Source organism: Rhopilema esculentum, chromosome 13, assembly GCF_057945365.1.
Source record: "Rhopilema esculentum isolate cy_ngs chromosome 13, ASM5794536v1, whole genome shotgun sequence".
Taxonomy (NCBI): domain Eukaryota; kingdom Metazoa; phylum Cnidaria; class Scyphozoa; order Rhizostomeae; family Rhizostomatidae; genus Rhopilema; species Rhopilema esculentum.
In genome coordinates, this window is record NC_142827.1 from 3,566,923 (window position 1) to 3,583,015 (window position 16,093).

The window sequence follows — 16,093 nt, forward strand, 5'->3', positions numbered from 1 at the left end:
CAGACACCAGAAGATAACAGCGCCGACTTCAGTGGTGGGCCAAGAAGGTAAGATGGGGAATTACCACCAGTTCTTGTCTTTAGTGTATTTGTTCGTTATTGTCTTTCTATTTTATTGGTTCGATAGCAAAGGGCATATGGCACTGAAATGAGGCGATTAAAGCAAATATGCTTTTTTCTGAATTGAGAGGTCGAAAAATTGATGGATTTAAAATATTTATTGAAATGGATTGTAGAGTTGATTATTTACCAGCTTTTCAAGCAGCCTAGGAATAAAAAGTAGAACAAGATTATAATTTGACTCATCATCCAGTGGCGTAGAGTGAGAACAGAATTTAGGCATGCGGTAACATTTCATATAAGCTAATGGTGAGTAAATAAAATTGTAATCGCAGCTTTTTGTAAATACAAGCGGTAATTAAAGTTAATCGTGATAATAAATTTTGATTATGAAAATACGCATAAGTTTGAGAGCCCTGCGGTACTTTATGTTCATTTTCCTCTAGAAAATAGCTGGCATGGCCAGCAACATAATTTATATTAAGTGTCCCACACTGTAAGCCATCAGAATCGTGAAGCAAAATGCTAAGATTTGAAATAATATATCACGCAAACAATATTTGTAAAAAAGAGCTTATGTGCGAAAGAATGTTGAGGATTATCAAATGCTTACGCTCAGGCCGACCACAAGCCCCAGCCAGGAAAATTCTTACTTCTCTCGGCAGCTGCACTGGAGCATCGCATGTTTCTTTTTATCGTAGATGACGAAAATATACAGGCAGAAAGGGTGATGTGGAGAGGCTTCAGTATTTCATAAATTTCAAATGTCATAATTTTTTAGCGATCTGTTTACTTGGAAAAATAACCAATTGGCCTGTTTACGTATGCCAATCATGACCAGAAAGAGAGGCTATTTATTGCAGAAAATATTTCACATTCACTTTAACACTACAGCGCATTTATTACCGATAAAAATGTTGCAAGAATTTTATAATTTGTCTAGAATATTTTACGCTTGCGCCGAAAGCTTGGCATACATGGACGGTACGCCAATGTGACCATCATGTCCTCTACTCTAAAGAATGACTGCATAGATTTCCGACAATAAGGTTAAGTCCCAGAATTAATTAAAAAACTGATATTTTTGCAAAGTGAATACTGAAGGGGGCAAATTTCTCAAACCCTAAATAAAGTTCTTTTCATTAAGTCTTCTTAAACATCAGTGAGCATCTTCTTCACACGAGTACAAACCATTGGAAAAGTAAACACAGAAAATGCAAAAATTCTTTAGAGAATGGCGCAATCAAAATAGGAAAATGGCGCTTGTTGTGGCCCTAGAAATTGTCTTACCTGAAATCATCCCCAGTATTGCAAAGCAATACGGCGGCGGAGGAGGAGTGGGTGCGGTAGACGGGATAGAAAATGGTCTGATCTGACTGGATTCAAGAATTTGCATGTTGTCACTAACTTGACAAATGATGGGGCTGCAGTTAGAGGGACAGCTGATGTAAAGGATGAGCTTGAACACCACATTGCTCTGAAGTCTGTTAAAAATTGTTATATGGATGAAGATTCATATCGCGTAATATTTTGTCGAATAAATATTTCTGAGACTAGATTTGAACTATGTTAATAAGAATAAATGGAGACACTGGCACTCAAAGGGTAGAAGAGCGGAATGCCCAAACCCTGCCTTGGTATTTTCTGGAGAAGGGGTTAGCTCTTTCTGGACCCTGCACAAATGGATAGACATGTCGCTCTCAATTAAAATATCAAATGTGACATGGTATTTGCTTGATGATAGAAGCCAATGAATAAAGAGATGTTCGGACATTCCAAAATGAAGATTTGTACGGCATCGTGAAAGAAGATTATGAGAAATTTTTTCCTAAAAACAAACCTTCTGGACAACGGCTTTCCAGTTAGATATCATTTTTTCTTACACTAAAAGTTTACAATATTTTCGGCCATCCAAGAGTTTGGTCCGCAAAAGATTTGAAAGTCAGATTAAACAGGCCATGACAAAATGTTTCTTTTCTGTCAATCCTCTTATTGTATACAGTACTAGGAGAGTCCTTCAAACCGTTCAAAAGGACTGCGTTCCTTTCAGTATCACCCAAAAAAGTTCAGTTCTTTATGAATTTACGTGTCAGTGTGATTTTGGCTACGTAGGACGCACAACCAAAAGATTGGGGGATAGGATAAAAAACATGTTCCTTCCAACATGAGAAACAAAACTGCCCCTCAAAAGCGAACAGCCTCCTCGATCTTGTAGGTCTAAAAAACCATTGTAAAATCTAGTGACTCTGCCATCGGACAACACCTTTTAGACAACCCAGATATTGCAAAACTCGAAAATGACGACATGCTTCAGATAATTGGCAGAGCCCAGTCGTCTTTTAACCTAACAGATTTGGGATCGATCTACAAACAAACGAAAAAGCCACCATGGTGTAGACAGAAGGAGTTCGTTTTCTCTCTTGGACTCCAGTGGTAATTTTACTTTAGGCACGCAATTTTACCGGTCTTGTGCTTGCATTTTTCTGATTGGCCTATTTCGATCAACAACTGGGTATATATTTACCATCGTGTTCCTTCCAACCCTTATTCTGATGTTTTATACTGTAGAGTTTTCTACAATGTGAACTGTTAAAATTTTTTGGGCGGTACAGAACTTGAAAATGGCTTTGGAAAAAGCAAACGTTGCTACATACTGTAATAAATCTTGTCCCAGATTGTTGATTGAAAAAATGATATGCTAAGAAGATTGTCGACTTGAATTTCAAGAAATGAAATACATTCAAGTGATAACATAGATGAGCCCCTCCCACCATCAAGGTGAACACAATGGGATCCTTGCTGGTATGATGCCAGAGCCATAGCAAGTCGTTCCCAATGAAAATTAAATCAAAATATAGCAAATAAGAAACACCGCAATACGCCGAGAATAAACAACAATAAATACACGTAAATCAGTGAAGGCTAATATTTCGCCCCAGCATACCGGGCTGCGTCAGAGCAAAAAATGATATTATGTTTATCAGAGCAAGAAAATCAAAATATGTTGGTTTTAGTTCTGAGATCAATAATTACTGAAATTTACGATCATAGCAACTTTCACAGGCAAGAAAGTAGAAGAGGTAATATCTATTGACGTTGCACTTATCAAAACTTTTATAGCTGGAAATTCGCCTCACTCCAATACATCATACTATTCATGCTCTTTGAATACAAAGACTGCACAGAAGCTATACTAACCTGATACGGAATATGATTGGTCATATGACAGTTGATTGACAGAACGATATTGACCAATCAGGCTAAAAAGGCATGCTAAATAAAAGACGAAATTTATGACCGCTAACGGCCGATGCCAAGCAGATTTATGTAGGAAAACGTAAACAAACTACATCACCACGCCAACGGCACAGGGGATCCGTGGAGAACGCTCAGCCCCACTTGTTAAAAATTCAGAGATTTTGGGGGCTCAGTCCCCCCTAAACAACGCACTCTGTTTGGCAGGGCGAATTCTTTACTTGGCAGTGTGAACTAATGCTTGATTTTGTTATGGATTTTCCATAAATGAGCAGCTTCTATCATCCCTTGGAAGCCGGTGAATAGTTTAAATGATTTCATAAAAACATCAGAGAATCAAAAACACAGCTGCAAGTATGTTGGGTGTGACCATGGATGTGGTCTTGGTTGTGGCTACAGCACAGCTTCCTGTCTAACTTGTTAAGAATAAATGCAAAATACATTTTAGTTGGATTTGATTTTGAAGAAGTCCAGTACTTCTCTTTCCTCTGTTATTAGAATAACTTAAGCTGTAAACGATATGTCAACGAACAGTAGTGGCAGGCAAAAGGAATAACGGCTTGGGCTTCAAAACTTACAAAACCTGGTACTAGATAGATTTGCGTAGTAACTTGTTCAAGTTGTTTTCAGCAATATCCCTACATATCAGTTAGGTGACGCAAGATTTCGTTAAAAGCAGATGACAGCATGAAACAATCGCTATAGAGAGACACTGCTTCGCTGAAAAGCATTTGCTTGTCACTAGCAAATATTGCATTTGATATGCAAACGTTTCAATACTAAATGGAACATCATATTCAATATTTCGTTAGGCAATATGTTCTGATTTAACATGTACTTCACTAATGTAAACTTAAAGAAACATATGACACTTGCATTAGCGGAGAGGAGCAGGGGGGGGGGGGGGGGCGAAGGCCCATTTTTCACGGAAAATGTTTGTCTTTGGCTCATACTTTAAAAATTCGACAGAAGGGTAGATACACCATAAAATTTTCCTGTAATGGGATCCAAATCTAACGAGAAAATCTGGTCATTTGGTAAAGTACTTTTTTATCCTTGATTGTGTATGATACCGTTTTCGCGGGGGGGGGGGGGGGGGCAGGGAGGCTACCGCCCCAATACTTCAGACGACAATGGTCTTGTGTTCTAAAACAATGGGAAGTGTGACGTCATCTTATTAAAACATTAGGCTCCCCCCCCAATATTTGACCAAGTGTCCGCCCCTGGTCGAGGCTCAGATTTATCTAGCCTGATAACCAGACCCTCCTATTTCAAAGAAAAATAGCCATTTCCTTTGAAATCGGGGTCTGGTAATCAGGCTAAAATTTTTCATGCCGACAAATTTTTCATGTCGCAAAGGATTCTGCAATAAACGTTAGGAATTAGACAAAAACTAGTTCTACCGAAAATTATCGAAAGCCCAAAACACTTTTCATTAAAATTGATTATCATACTTTGACGGTGAAGATTTATTCGATATATTAAGCAAGCTATACCAAGACAACAGTTAGAAACCTTTTTACACTTGAAATCTAAAATGATAATAATACAAACATTAGAAAGTCGGCACTTTGGCTAACATAAAATTTTTGTCGTGTAATAGATTTAAAAATATTCACATCACATCAAAAAATATAGGGCACTTTTTTCTTATGACTATTGGACAGCTGATTGATTGAATCAGAACAAGAAGTTTGAATTTACAATAGAGTGCATAACGGCAGGAGTATGAGAGGGTGTCTGATATTATATGCGTAAAGCCGCCATTAACAGTGTTTTCAATATTAGCCAGAAAATAATCAGAACAAAGTATCTGGGAACTAATCATCGTGTGTAAAACAGCTGAATCTTTAATTATTTAAGCGAACGGTGCATGGGTTGCTCATCTGGCCTTCTCTTCCGTTGACATCAACTGGCAACACTGCAAAGTGATATGAATTACCAGAGACAAACTGCGTCAAAGTGCACGCCATTGGCAAAGGTAGTGCTTTCACAACTCCGATCTTCTTCCACTCTGATTTAACTGTAGGAGGATTCGGACTATCTTGCGACGCAAACAAATGATAACAGTCAATCGCCGGTATATTGGCAGGCGGCTCTGTTTCAAAGTCCCAGGACAAAACAATTCCATTTCCAGACACTGTTATATTAACTTGCAACTTTGGCAGGACCGGTGTTTCAACTTGAACTCTCGTCATTTGATAGGGTGGAGGAGGTAACTGTGAAGGCGCAACTCCAGATGCACCGGGACGAGCTCGAAATTCGCTGTGGATGATGCCGCGCTGTGGGACGCCCAGAGGCACCTGTGGTCTCATGTCAGGTGGAGCTACTTGTGAAGGCATTCGATGGCTGTTTGGTGGCATGGTATGTGAGATAAACCCAGGCATCACATTCTGTGGAATATAATGGACTGTTTGTGTACTAGATCCTTGCATACGGACTAGATTTCCACCAGGGCGTGATAATTGCCCCGGCTGGGAAAGTCTTGATCCCATACCACTAGGTGAAAGTATTTGCCGCTGGTTGGTATGTTGACCTGCCTGCTGGGGTTGTGGTGGTATCGTGGACATCCTTGGACCAGTTACCTGCACTGGTTGAGTGGTATAAATCATTTGACCTGGCGGTCTAGCAATAAACTCGATTCCAGGTGCACGGGGGCGTTGTCCACCAACTTTTTGCATGACCATTCCATTTTGTCCAAGATGGATGAACTGCGAATGAGGCACTGCAGAGGACCCTGCGCTTAGTCTCTGAGGCACATACTTAACTTGGGGGCCTTGCCTCGTTATGGGACTCCCTTGGCTTGCAAAGGAGGCAGCACCTTTACCGTGATCATTCAACACAATATTCATATTTGCAGAAGTTTTAGAAGATGGCCTGGAAATTTCCACAACTTCTGCTCTTGGTCTCGCATCTCTATGCCCGATACCTTCAAAATTGGCTTCCCCAGTGGCTTTTTGTACATGATACGGACTGACCACAGCTGACTGTCGTCGGATTGGTGAAACACCTCCAGTCTCTACTGCCATGGGCTGTGCACTGACATTTTCCAGAACCTCCTTCAGTTTGGATGACGAGACATTATCATCCTGGGGAAAAAGTGATATATTACGAATTGGTAAGCACTAAAATTGCCAATATGGATACGTGTTTGTGAACTTGTTTAGGCAAAATCATTTGCAGTGAGCAAAGAAAACATATCATGCATATATTATAAATCAAAAAAACATCGACGTAGATTTAAAATATTTTCTTTAAAAATGGAGAATGAGTTAGTTCATAAAACCTAAGCACCCGTCCTTCGTGCCTTGTGGTGTCAGAAGGGCTTAAAACGAATAAAACTCTTATGCATACACTAATAGACATATTGTCTTGTAACGATCTTGCAACACATTGTTCTGTGAAAGTCTAGGTTAAAAGGCTCAAACAAAACCCTTCAGCTTTCAATGTATACCCTAATTGGAACTTTGTTTCTCTAGTTAAAATTTACAATCTAGACAAAGGAGTTAATTACTTATTAAACTTTTGCGGAAACTTTTCGCGATTTTGTCCCTTAAAATGGCGAAAGTATGTTCCGTAAAACTTCCTGAAATATGAAATTAGCGAAATTTTATTCTTGTCAAATTTTCAGATAACTCTGCATTAACCCTCTTGGAGGCTTTGATGACGAATGGTTGTTCTTAAACGAATTTCAACACTGATTCCGTTGTTTTAGAAACTTTCTTCCAGCGAAACTTTCTTCTCTTAAAGCATATTGAATACCATTAGAAACTAAACTCTTTTTAACCGAAAAATAAAAAAATATGAATTGTCAAACATTACATTATCAATTGTCAAACTAGAAACCTCGAGACAGTGATATTACCGTTTTAATTGACTGTATAATTGCATCGAGTTTATCTTGTAATCTTCTTGCGTTTCGTCGCAAATCTCTGTTTTCTTTTTGAAGCTCAATAAGTTTGCCGTTTAATACACTGTCAGTAACTGCATCGCCAATCAACGACTGTTCTAGTTGCTTCATTCTCCTGAATACAAGATTCTTTACAATCTAGTGGTAGGAAGAAAAAATTCAACTGATAGAAGGTCGTTTACAAGCTGGCAAAAAAGAATATTTCATTTGAATGAGCATTTTACAGAATCTGTCAACATTCTTGATAACAAAACAAAATTTCTCTGGGCGGGTGATGTTGATCAGCAAGATAACAGGGGATCAAGCAGAAATTACAAAAACTTCAACCATAATAAAGATAGGACATTAAGATATGATCTTTCCAATATTGCTTGGCTAAACGGCTTTCCAAAGTTTTGGGACCGGTTCTAAAACTATATCTATTTCGCTGTATGAAAGACACTTTTTCGTTTATACTTTTATACAAAACCTGCGATACCGGACATATATTGCTGAGGCTTTTCAAGAAAAGTTGATGCTTTCTCTACCCTTTCATTAGTTTATGCTTTCTCTACCCTACTAATCAAACATTGATCCGGAGGAAAGGGGGAATTCAAATATACCGGGGCAACGTATAGTTGAAAAGGAAATTGAGATTGAAAAAATTGAAAAAAATCCATTTTGCTGCAACAATTTTGTCATTGGCAGTTTGTTTTACAGCGGAGACGATACTTTGTCTCGCAGCAACAAGTTAATCCAATTCCCAAGAACCTTTTTCAAAGAACTAACGCTAAATGCCACTTGGGGCGCTGAATATAGGCCATACAATCAAATGTACCGACAATTAGATGGAGCTGCTATGAGTAGCCCTTTGGGTTCAGCATTAGAAAAGAATTATGTTGGTTTCCATGAAAATAGATTTTTGACAAGTCCGAAAACAAACGCTATATCGCTACTTTGATGACACCTAAATCCCCAGCGGCAAATCAAGTGTCCATTAAAGCCTCTGATTACCCATATTTCACAAGTTTCTTTGTAATAATTTTTAAATATGTCAATAATTCGGCATAGTTCTTTAAATGGTACCCATAATTCTGCACTTATTTCAGAAAGTGATGCGAAAATTCTGTACTTTTCAGAAAAGGTACCCCTACATAATGCCAAGCCCCGTACCTCAAAACCTATTAAGGTACACCCCCCACCCCCTAGAAAAAAGCACAATTTCTTACATCCTGCTCTTAAATTTACCATGTAAAGGTGTAAAGCTAATTACTATGTTCTTGCGAGCACCAGGGAAACAACGGTTCCAGAAAGAAACAACCGCAGAATATTTGCAATAAACAAAATGCCCAAATAAAATCTGACTCGACAATAGGTTAGCAGCTGTTCAAGGTAAAGATTGCTCCGAAACCGAGTGACTTCGAATCCATCTATATTAGAAGAAAAAACTGACTTGTGTGGACGGAAACAGTTAGTTTTGTAAATTAGACTCATAAACTAATTTTAGCTTAAGAAGATTATTTTTAAAGCGTTCCACAAGCAGCAATGATAGCTGCAACTTGTGACGATTGTGGCCAAGCACCTGTCTTGGAGACTAGAAATAATCTATAAAAAAGGTCCCTGGAATCGTTTCCTGAAATAAAACCGAATGTGCTATGTTTCCGATTTCCATGCTTTTTTCGACATTTTTTAATCAGGGCTCTAAGAAGTCGAAGACAAAAGACATTTGTGTGTGTCATGGAGGCCATTATTAATGAATGGCTAGGGTAAAGGGGTCCGATGGAGCTCCACTTAGACAACATAGTTGACCAGTGTTTTTAAGACTGTTAAGAACAAGAGCTTGTAGGTAATTTCAGGTAAACACGTGTGCCTTAACACGGGGCATCATGCCAGGTATTGAATTCATCTGATCATACCATCTGTAAAATGTAACTTTAAATAGATTTGCAATCTAAAGAAAAAAAGAAGGAAAGAAGATGCCAGTGTAGAAACCGAAGGGCATGCGTGGCAGCCTTAAGCCTGCTGTGTCCTGGGCATTGCAGTGTAGATTTTTACTACAAGCAAAAAGGGGCAAAGAAGTGTGATATCTCTTGTGTTGTTTTCCATCCACAACCGTATGGTTGTCGGGAATCCATGACCACGATTATTCCTCGACAAAGCTCCAAGATCCAATTAATAGCTCCACCAAACATGAAGATCCAACGAACAAATCAATGTAGATCAAATACCAAATACTTCTCAAGATTAAAATTACAACTTATAACACCAGAATCAATGATGATGCAGGGTAGATGTGAAAGTATACATTTGAATTGGATGAAAAAAGAGTTGTCCAACAAACTGGGTTCAGACGAAGACTCTCTGCAGACAACAAGGAAGGTATTTGTCAGATTTCCCCGAACTTGTTTCAAGATGACTTCATATAGAAGTACTTTGACTTCACCTGGTATTTAACAGGTTCCAATGAAGATCTGAAAACTTTACGCAATCAACGGAAGTTGAATACAGTTTGTTATATAGGGTCATCAATATAAGCCATCAATATAATTTCTCCCTTATACATACACGATTGTGAAATTGTTGCTCAAATATAGTTCTTTCATGTAACTAAAGATAGGAAGTGGCTTGCCACAACATTATTTGTCATTAACCAGAAGACTAATGCTTAGTGTGGAATAAATGACGTCAAAGTGTAGGAGTAAACTATAATTAGGTTGAGTCAGGGTGTTTTTCCATAGGCAACAGCAAGGTCAAAATCCCAGATCAATTAAGTTTTCAGGAAAGATCAACTTGCTTTAAAGTTGTAAACAATAAGAAAATGCTATGTTCTGGAGCAGAGCAGATCATATCTGATATGTGCAAAGACACTATAACCCTTTGCTACAGAGTTACCTTCCTACGACAGGAGTGATTTTCATGTAGACTATCAGAGTGTTCTTTACTTGGATTGTGAAGTGTAGTATAACGCCAGTGCCTACTTAATACAAAAGTCATTCTGTTCTGTTCTATAAATTCTCCAATAAGGAGCTTTAATTTGTGGTTGGTCAGCTTTAAGTGACTTGTTTATGGGTGATATTATCCTGTTTATGCTTCCATTTTTCTACAGGGTTGACAATATGTTACTTCTCAAGGGTTGGACAGGTGACATAGTAATTGCTTCATGATTTATTCTTGGCATCAAATTTGATTGTTCTTAGCAAACATGTGGATAGAACTCATTGTTTGAGGGAGCGTTTTAACAATAGTTCAAATATCAATTACTTTGCCATTTTGCCTCCGAAAAGGACAAACAAAACCGTACAAAACACAAAAGTTGGTGAAGGAAAACTTGCTAGAAATCGTACTAAAACATAATTGAAATGTACGAGCAACAGCTCATTCGCCTCGTCAAGGCTTGCTCTTGTCAAAAGTGTTGCTTTGGACAACAAGGCCTGTTACATCAAGAATTGGGATGCAGAATAGGTGGTAAATCGAGGGGTTTTAGTTAAGCTATCTTAGTTTTCTTATATTATCTTGGTAATATTTTTCAAACCCATGAGAACAAAACTCTTTACAAAAGCATTTTCTTTCATTTATTTACTATTATATTGCATATATAAATAAATACAAAAAGCTGACAGGAAGAAATGTTTTCCTACAAGGGTGTTGCCTGATTGTAATAATTACTCTTAGCCAATACCAATCTTGTGCTTTCTGCATTGAATCATCAGCAAACCATCTAATAAGCTGCAGACTTTAAAAGCAAAACTGGGAGATATCAATGATGGATTTGCCAAGACAGATATTTTTGGTTTTGACCATAAGCCATCTTTAGAGTTACAAAATTTCAAAAAAATGAGGATATGAAGAATATCCTTGTATATTATAAAGAAATATATACAAACCTTCACAAAATCTGGAAATGTCTGGGTTGAAGCATCTACTCTGCATAGAAGTGGTTCTTCGGTGTTGTCAGCAATAGATGTGACAGAGCGATCTGAGCATAGGCGGTCTATGATGCTCTCAAGTTTTTGACCTGATCCATTTTGCAATGTGCCTCGAAAATCAGGCTTTGCTGTTGTAGACAGCTTTTTTTCAAGGTTTGTAGCATCAGGTTTTAAAGCACTTTCACTGCTGAAATGGACTGAGGTTGAGTCTGTTTTGGCAGAAGGTGCCAATGAAGTGCTAACAGTGACATTAGAATTAACAGTAGTGGAAGAAGAACTACTGTTCTCAATTTTATTGTTGTTTTCTCCACCCTCTTTAACAGGAAGTGTTTTCTCTTCACATTCCTCAATAGCTGTTGGTACTTTCACACTATCTGGTTTTCTTACATCATCCAGTACAACTAGAAGAAATGACACTGTTAAGAATTGTGACCATTATGTTTTATTTGCTTCACCATTAGAAATATGTTCATTAGAAATACAATAACTTTAATAATGCAATGGAAATTTATACCTGCAATTAAGGTACACCCCCAATACTAGAAGATATTCCTAAAAATAGTGATGTGCAGTAGCCTAGGGTTCCTTTACACACTTCAACTGTTTTGAGTTTAGCATACAATGTTTAAATCTTAAATGAGACAAAAATGAAACATAGGATTTCTTAACAGGGTGTTAAATTTGTAGCCAAACCTGCCAAAAAGTTGTATAAAATTACACATCAAGTACATGATAACGAGAAAATGCTCAAAACGTTGTGTTTTTAACAATCAAACTATTATACTTTCATTCTGATACTAAATTTATTTGCTAACTGTATTATCATTATTCTGGATGAAGTACCACACGCAAAATACATAGTTAATTGGATTTTTTTAAAGTCTTGTAGACGAATGCATAGAAGCATTTATATTGACATGCAAAAGAAAAGGCAAATTGAAAAAAGATGGGTCTAATGTTTGCCTATATTTAAATTTTGATATGTTTCTACAAACTCAATGACTTATTACATAAAAATGATATACCTTATACAAGTAAAAGTTCTGACCAACCTATAGCATAATTTTTACAAGTTACTTCCACTTCAAGAGACTAAGCCAATGTGCAATCCAGATAGGTTACACCAGATAAATTAAGCATGGATTAACAATTACATATTCTATTTCTACTGTTTATTGTGTATATTCTGTGTTAGCGTTACATGAATTCCACCCTGGTATACATCTACTTCTACTTCTACATCGATACTGAGCAGCACTGAGTATCGGTATAATGCTCAGAGTGCAAGAAATAATAGATTGATGATTAAAAAGTGCTAGAAGATGCCACTGATCAATGATTAGATTGAACATTTACATGTCAAATGACCATCTAAGCATTTACATTTACATCCTTGGCAAAAACCTTTACTTGAGATTCACAGAAAAATTATCTTTTAGTCAAGAAATATTCCATTTTTACTGACAAATAAATGAGAAAAAGATTGAGGATGAAATGAAACTATGAAAGTCTAAAAATTCCAATTATACAGAGAATATGGATCAAAATCATCAACCTACTGCTATGTACCACGAGATGTTGGAATAATCAAATACATGTAAGTTTATTCATAATGCATCAGAATATGTATAATTCAGTTAAGGTATGATGTGAAATCTGATTTACAAAGCAGTTGTTTTAAGCGTTGAAAATCATATTTTACCTATATCCTGGTCATCCCCAATTTTCATCCTCTTTGGTTCTGGTCCACTGCTCTCCATGATGCCTGACTAAAATGTGAGAGCAGGAATGTCGTAAGAAACGAACATCGCGAATACAATGAGTCTGAAGAAAGTAGTGAATTTGTAAATAAAAAGGTCAAAGTTATCATCAAGTTCTGTCCTGCATTAGCAGTGTGGATGCACAAGTAGGCTAAGATAACGAAATGTTTACAAAAGGTTCATTGCCATCTCTCTGAACTAATAGTAATACCAGTTCTGCAATCAACGCAAAACTCGTCACTTCACTTCCAAATGGGCCTAGAGACAAATGGGCCTAAACTTCGCCAACGGAAATTTGCATTTGCAATCCAAAACGCGACGATCGGCATTGAGTTTAGCTCCTTGACAGTTCCGCCATCCAAGACATTCATCGGAGAAAGCCAATGTTACATAGACTGAGAGAAAGATCTGAGGTAACAGCCTACCTTCTTCGACCAACTTTGCACACCGATGGACACCTACTTCGCTATTACCTCATTCTTCTTTCGGCACTATTTGACGGTGGAAAATCCACGGATTTTCAAAACATCCATATCCACCAGCATCCACAAGATGGCCAAAAGATCCAATGCAAAGAAGTGACAGATCTCAAATCTATTACCCGTATATGGATTTCACAACCAACGTGGGTTTGATGAATTTGACAGAAAGACAATGGAAAATAAAATCCTTTTGTTGCGAAAACGCTAATCTCTGTATTCATGCGAGGTCTTAGTGACTGTCGAAACCGCAAGATTTGATTGGTGCCTGCCACATATCCGGCCTAAGTTGTTAGCCGTCAAGATATTGCCATCGTCAACTCTCCAGTCTGTAACGAAAGTGCAAATTCTCGATATTGCCACAAGAAAATTAGGCCTACACTGCAGTATTGTTCACGAATAATCTGCAGCATTTTTTGCAAAAATTATTAGTCGCCAACACACACCAAGATCTACTATAAATAGACATAAAAACAGATAGAGACATGAAACAAGATTGAGAGCAAATTTTTAAGGCCAACGACGAGGTTTACAAAGGGTATTTTTTGTTGAACAAATGACATTTCTAACAATGATTTTGAAGGAGCGTGCGTACAGTTCGTGCTTGCTCTAAGTTTCGTCTTCGTACCAGATAAATTGCAGTTTATTTACAATAATTTGTGTCTAGAACCCCGTGCCTACTTTCGTTCACAACATGGTTCAAACCATAGTCTTTAAAGCTCAGACGATATTACCGAAGTAACGTTCGCCTTTCCCGTTTGCCATCAAAAACCAGTGAAGTTTCCAACTTAGAAAACCTCCATAATTTCATACAAACATGTTAAATAAAAGGACCAAAGTATTGCCAACAAAATAAGGAACATTATCTTCAAAGCCAAAAGTTGCAGCCAAAACTTGCAATCATCTTTTAGTGACTAATCAAAAGGAATTAAACCCGCTGATCACGAAACTTAGCTGAAGATTTCGAAATAGCAACGTTTGTAGGGCTTCAAACAAGGGAATCTTTTTTCCGTTATCTAGAAGTTGTTCAGATTTCACAACTGAATTTTTCAAGTGAAGTCACGTGAAGTAATCAAACAAGTGAAGATTGTACTAGTAAACCGGTTCGATATTTTCAACGAAACAGGAAAAAAACCTTACTGTTTCCTTTCTAAAGGTGGATTTCCACTTCACGGTATGGACAGAAAACGGGAAACGGTATACGGTACAAGCAAGCGCAGAAGATACTTTCATACGTACCGCTTTCCGTTTTTGAAAGTTGAAATCAAGGCAAATTTTTTTCCACAGAATTCGTACCGTTTTGATCACTCATCCAATCATGCTCGAGGCATTACGTCATAACTTCAGCAAAAAGCTGTGCTTCTTAACCACAGTCATTCTGAAATACTTGAAAGAGTATTACCTATCATCGGTTGAAGCAGGCAGAGTTGTAGGGCCCCCTTGTAAATTTCAATAATGAACCCTTTTCTACTTTTTGCTATCCTTTTCGAGAAGGCTTCTCTTGTATTTTTCATTGCAACACTTTTAATTAAATAGTTCCCTGGGTGGAACTTTCTTTTTTGCTTTTTTCTTGAAACGTGTTTTACCCATACTCTCTACTCGCATACTTTCTTTTTTAACTTTTCAATCTTCTTGCAAAAGAAAAAGCACCATAAAGTTGTTAAACATAAACATGCCGTCTTTCCCGAAAATTCCTCGGGCTGAAACTTTCCGAACCTCTTACCGTTTACCGTTTTCCGCTTTCTGTCCATACCGTGAAGACGAAATCCACCTTAACAGTGGAAACTTCGCTTTGCTAACAAGCAACACAAATGAGATACCCGGGCTATCATTATTTGACTGAATGGCTATCAACTTTATTACGCTGAAAAGTCAAATAACGTGTGCTATACAGTATTTCCAATTGCTGAGCCATTTGGAGATGCCAAACTATGTTTTCTTTAGGGCGTACACAGGATCAGGGGCGGATGCACACATTTGTCTCACCTTCGCACAAAAAGACCGGTATCGCAAATACTATTTTGAACCACACCAATAAACTTGATTCCGAAAATTTCATAAGTAATGTAGAAACGCTCATCAAATGGACTTTTTGTTTGTGACTAGTTCAAATTTGGAGTTGCCAAAAGATGCCCCGAAAGACCCTACACAAAATAAACTGCAAATTAAAAACTTTAAGGTTGATAATTTGCCAATAGAGCACCTTTAACATATGAAAAACGTCGTGAATGTAAAGGAGCAATTTTATTCAACCAGCAAGCAAAAACTGACATATATTCTTAGGTTGATTTTTGCTGTACTGTCTTCGTTGTTTTTTGAAATTTTTTATTTCATCTAAACGGAATTTTCCAAGCCACAAAAGCGGCTGATAGTAAGCATTTTATAAATGATAAAAAAGGACCACGTGAAAACCTCGTGACCAATTCTTATTGGTTGTCTTTTTTAGCCTATTATTTAGACAAAAGTCGCTTTTATATCCTTCTGCAAGGTTTTAGGAGTTGTATTCTTCGGTTATTCTTACTGCTATGTTTAGCTAGATATTTTATTCATTCTGTTGCGTGTTTATGTCATAGGTATGCTTGTTTATCGTACAGTTGTGTTTGTAACTTCCTTTCAGAAAATGTGTGTCACTGTCATGGTATCATGTTGCGTCTCGCAGTGTTCCTTTGTGCGGTGAATGAAAATCAGCCTTGTTTATTGTGTGATCTCTGTTAAAATAAGTCAG

The 16,093-nt window shown here is 37.5% G+C and overlaps 1 protein-coding gene across 1 annotated transcript; it reads right to left on the bottom strand.

Annotated features, from left to right (window-relative positions):
* Positions 1–3,155: 3,155 nt before the first annotated feature.
* On the bottom strand, positions 3,156–14,062 carry LOC135692144 (uncharacterized). The gene is made up of 5 exons (XM_065210187.2): positions 13,315–14,062; positions 12,832–12,898; positions 11,088–11,530; positions 7,180–7,362; positions 3,156–6,403 (listed from the first exon to the last, which is right to left on the bottom strand). The coding sequence occupies exons 2-5, from the start codon at positions 12,887–12,889 to the stop codon at positions 5,165–5,167; spliced, it is 1,923 nt and encodes a 640-aa protein (XP_065066259.2). The 5' UTR covers positions 12,890–12,898; positions 13,315–14,062; the 3' UTR covers positions 3,156–5,164.
* Positions 14,063–16,093: the final 2,031 nt, after the last annotated feature.

What these genes read in the sequence shown, in the direction of transcription:
- LOC135692144 (XM_065210187.2), bottom strand. Translation starts at nt 12,889, where the DNA reads ATGGAGAGCAGTGGACCAGAACCAAAGAGGATGAAAATTGGGGATGAC. An exon ending in TGGGGATGACCAGGATATAG is followed by an intron (nt 11,531 to 12,831) that starts GTAAAATATGAT and finishes CATTTCTTCTAG; the next exon opens with TTGTACTGGATGATGTAAGA. An exon ending in TTATACAGTCAATTAAAACG is followed by an intron (nt 6,404 to 7,179) that starts GTAATATCACTG and finishes CTTTTTCCCCAG; the next exon opens with GATGATAATGTCTCGTCATC.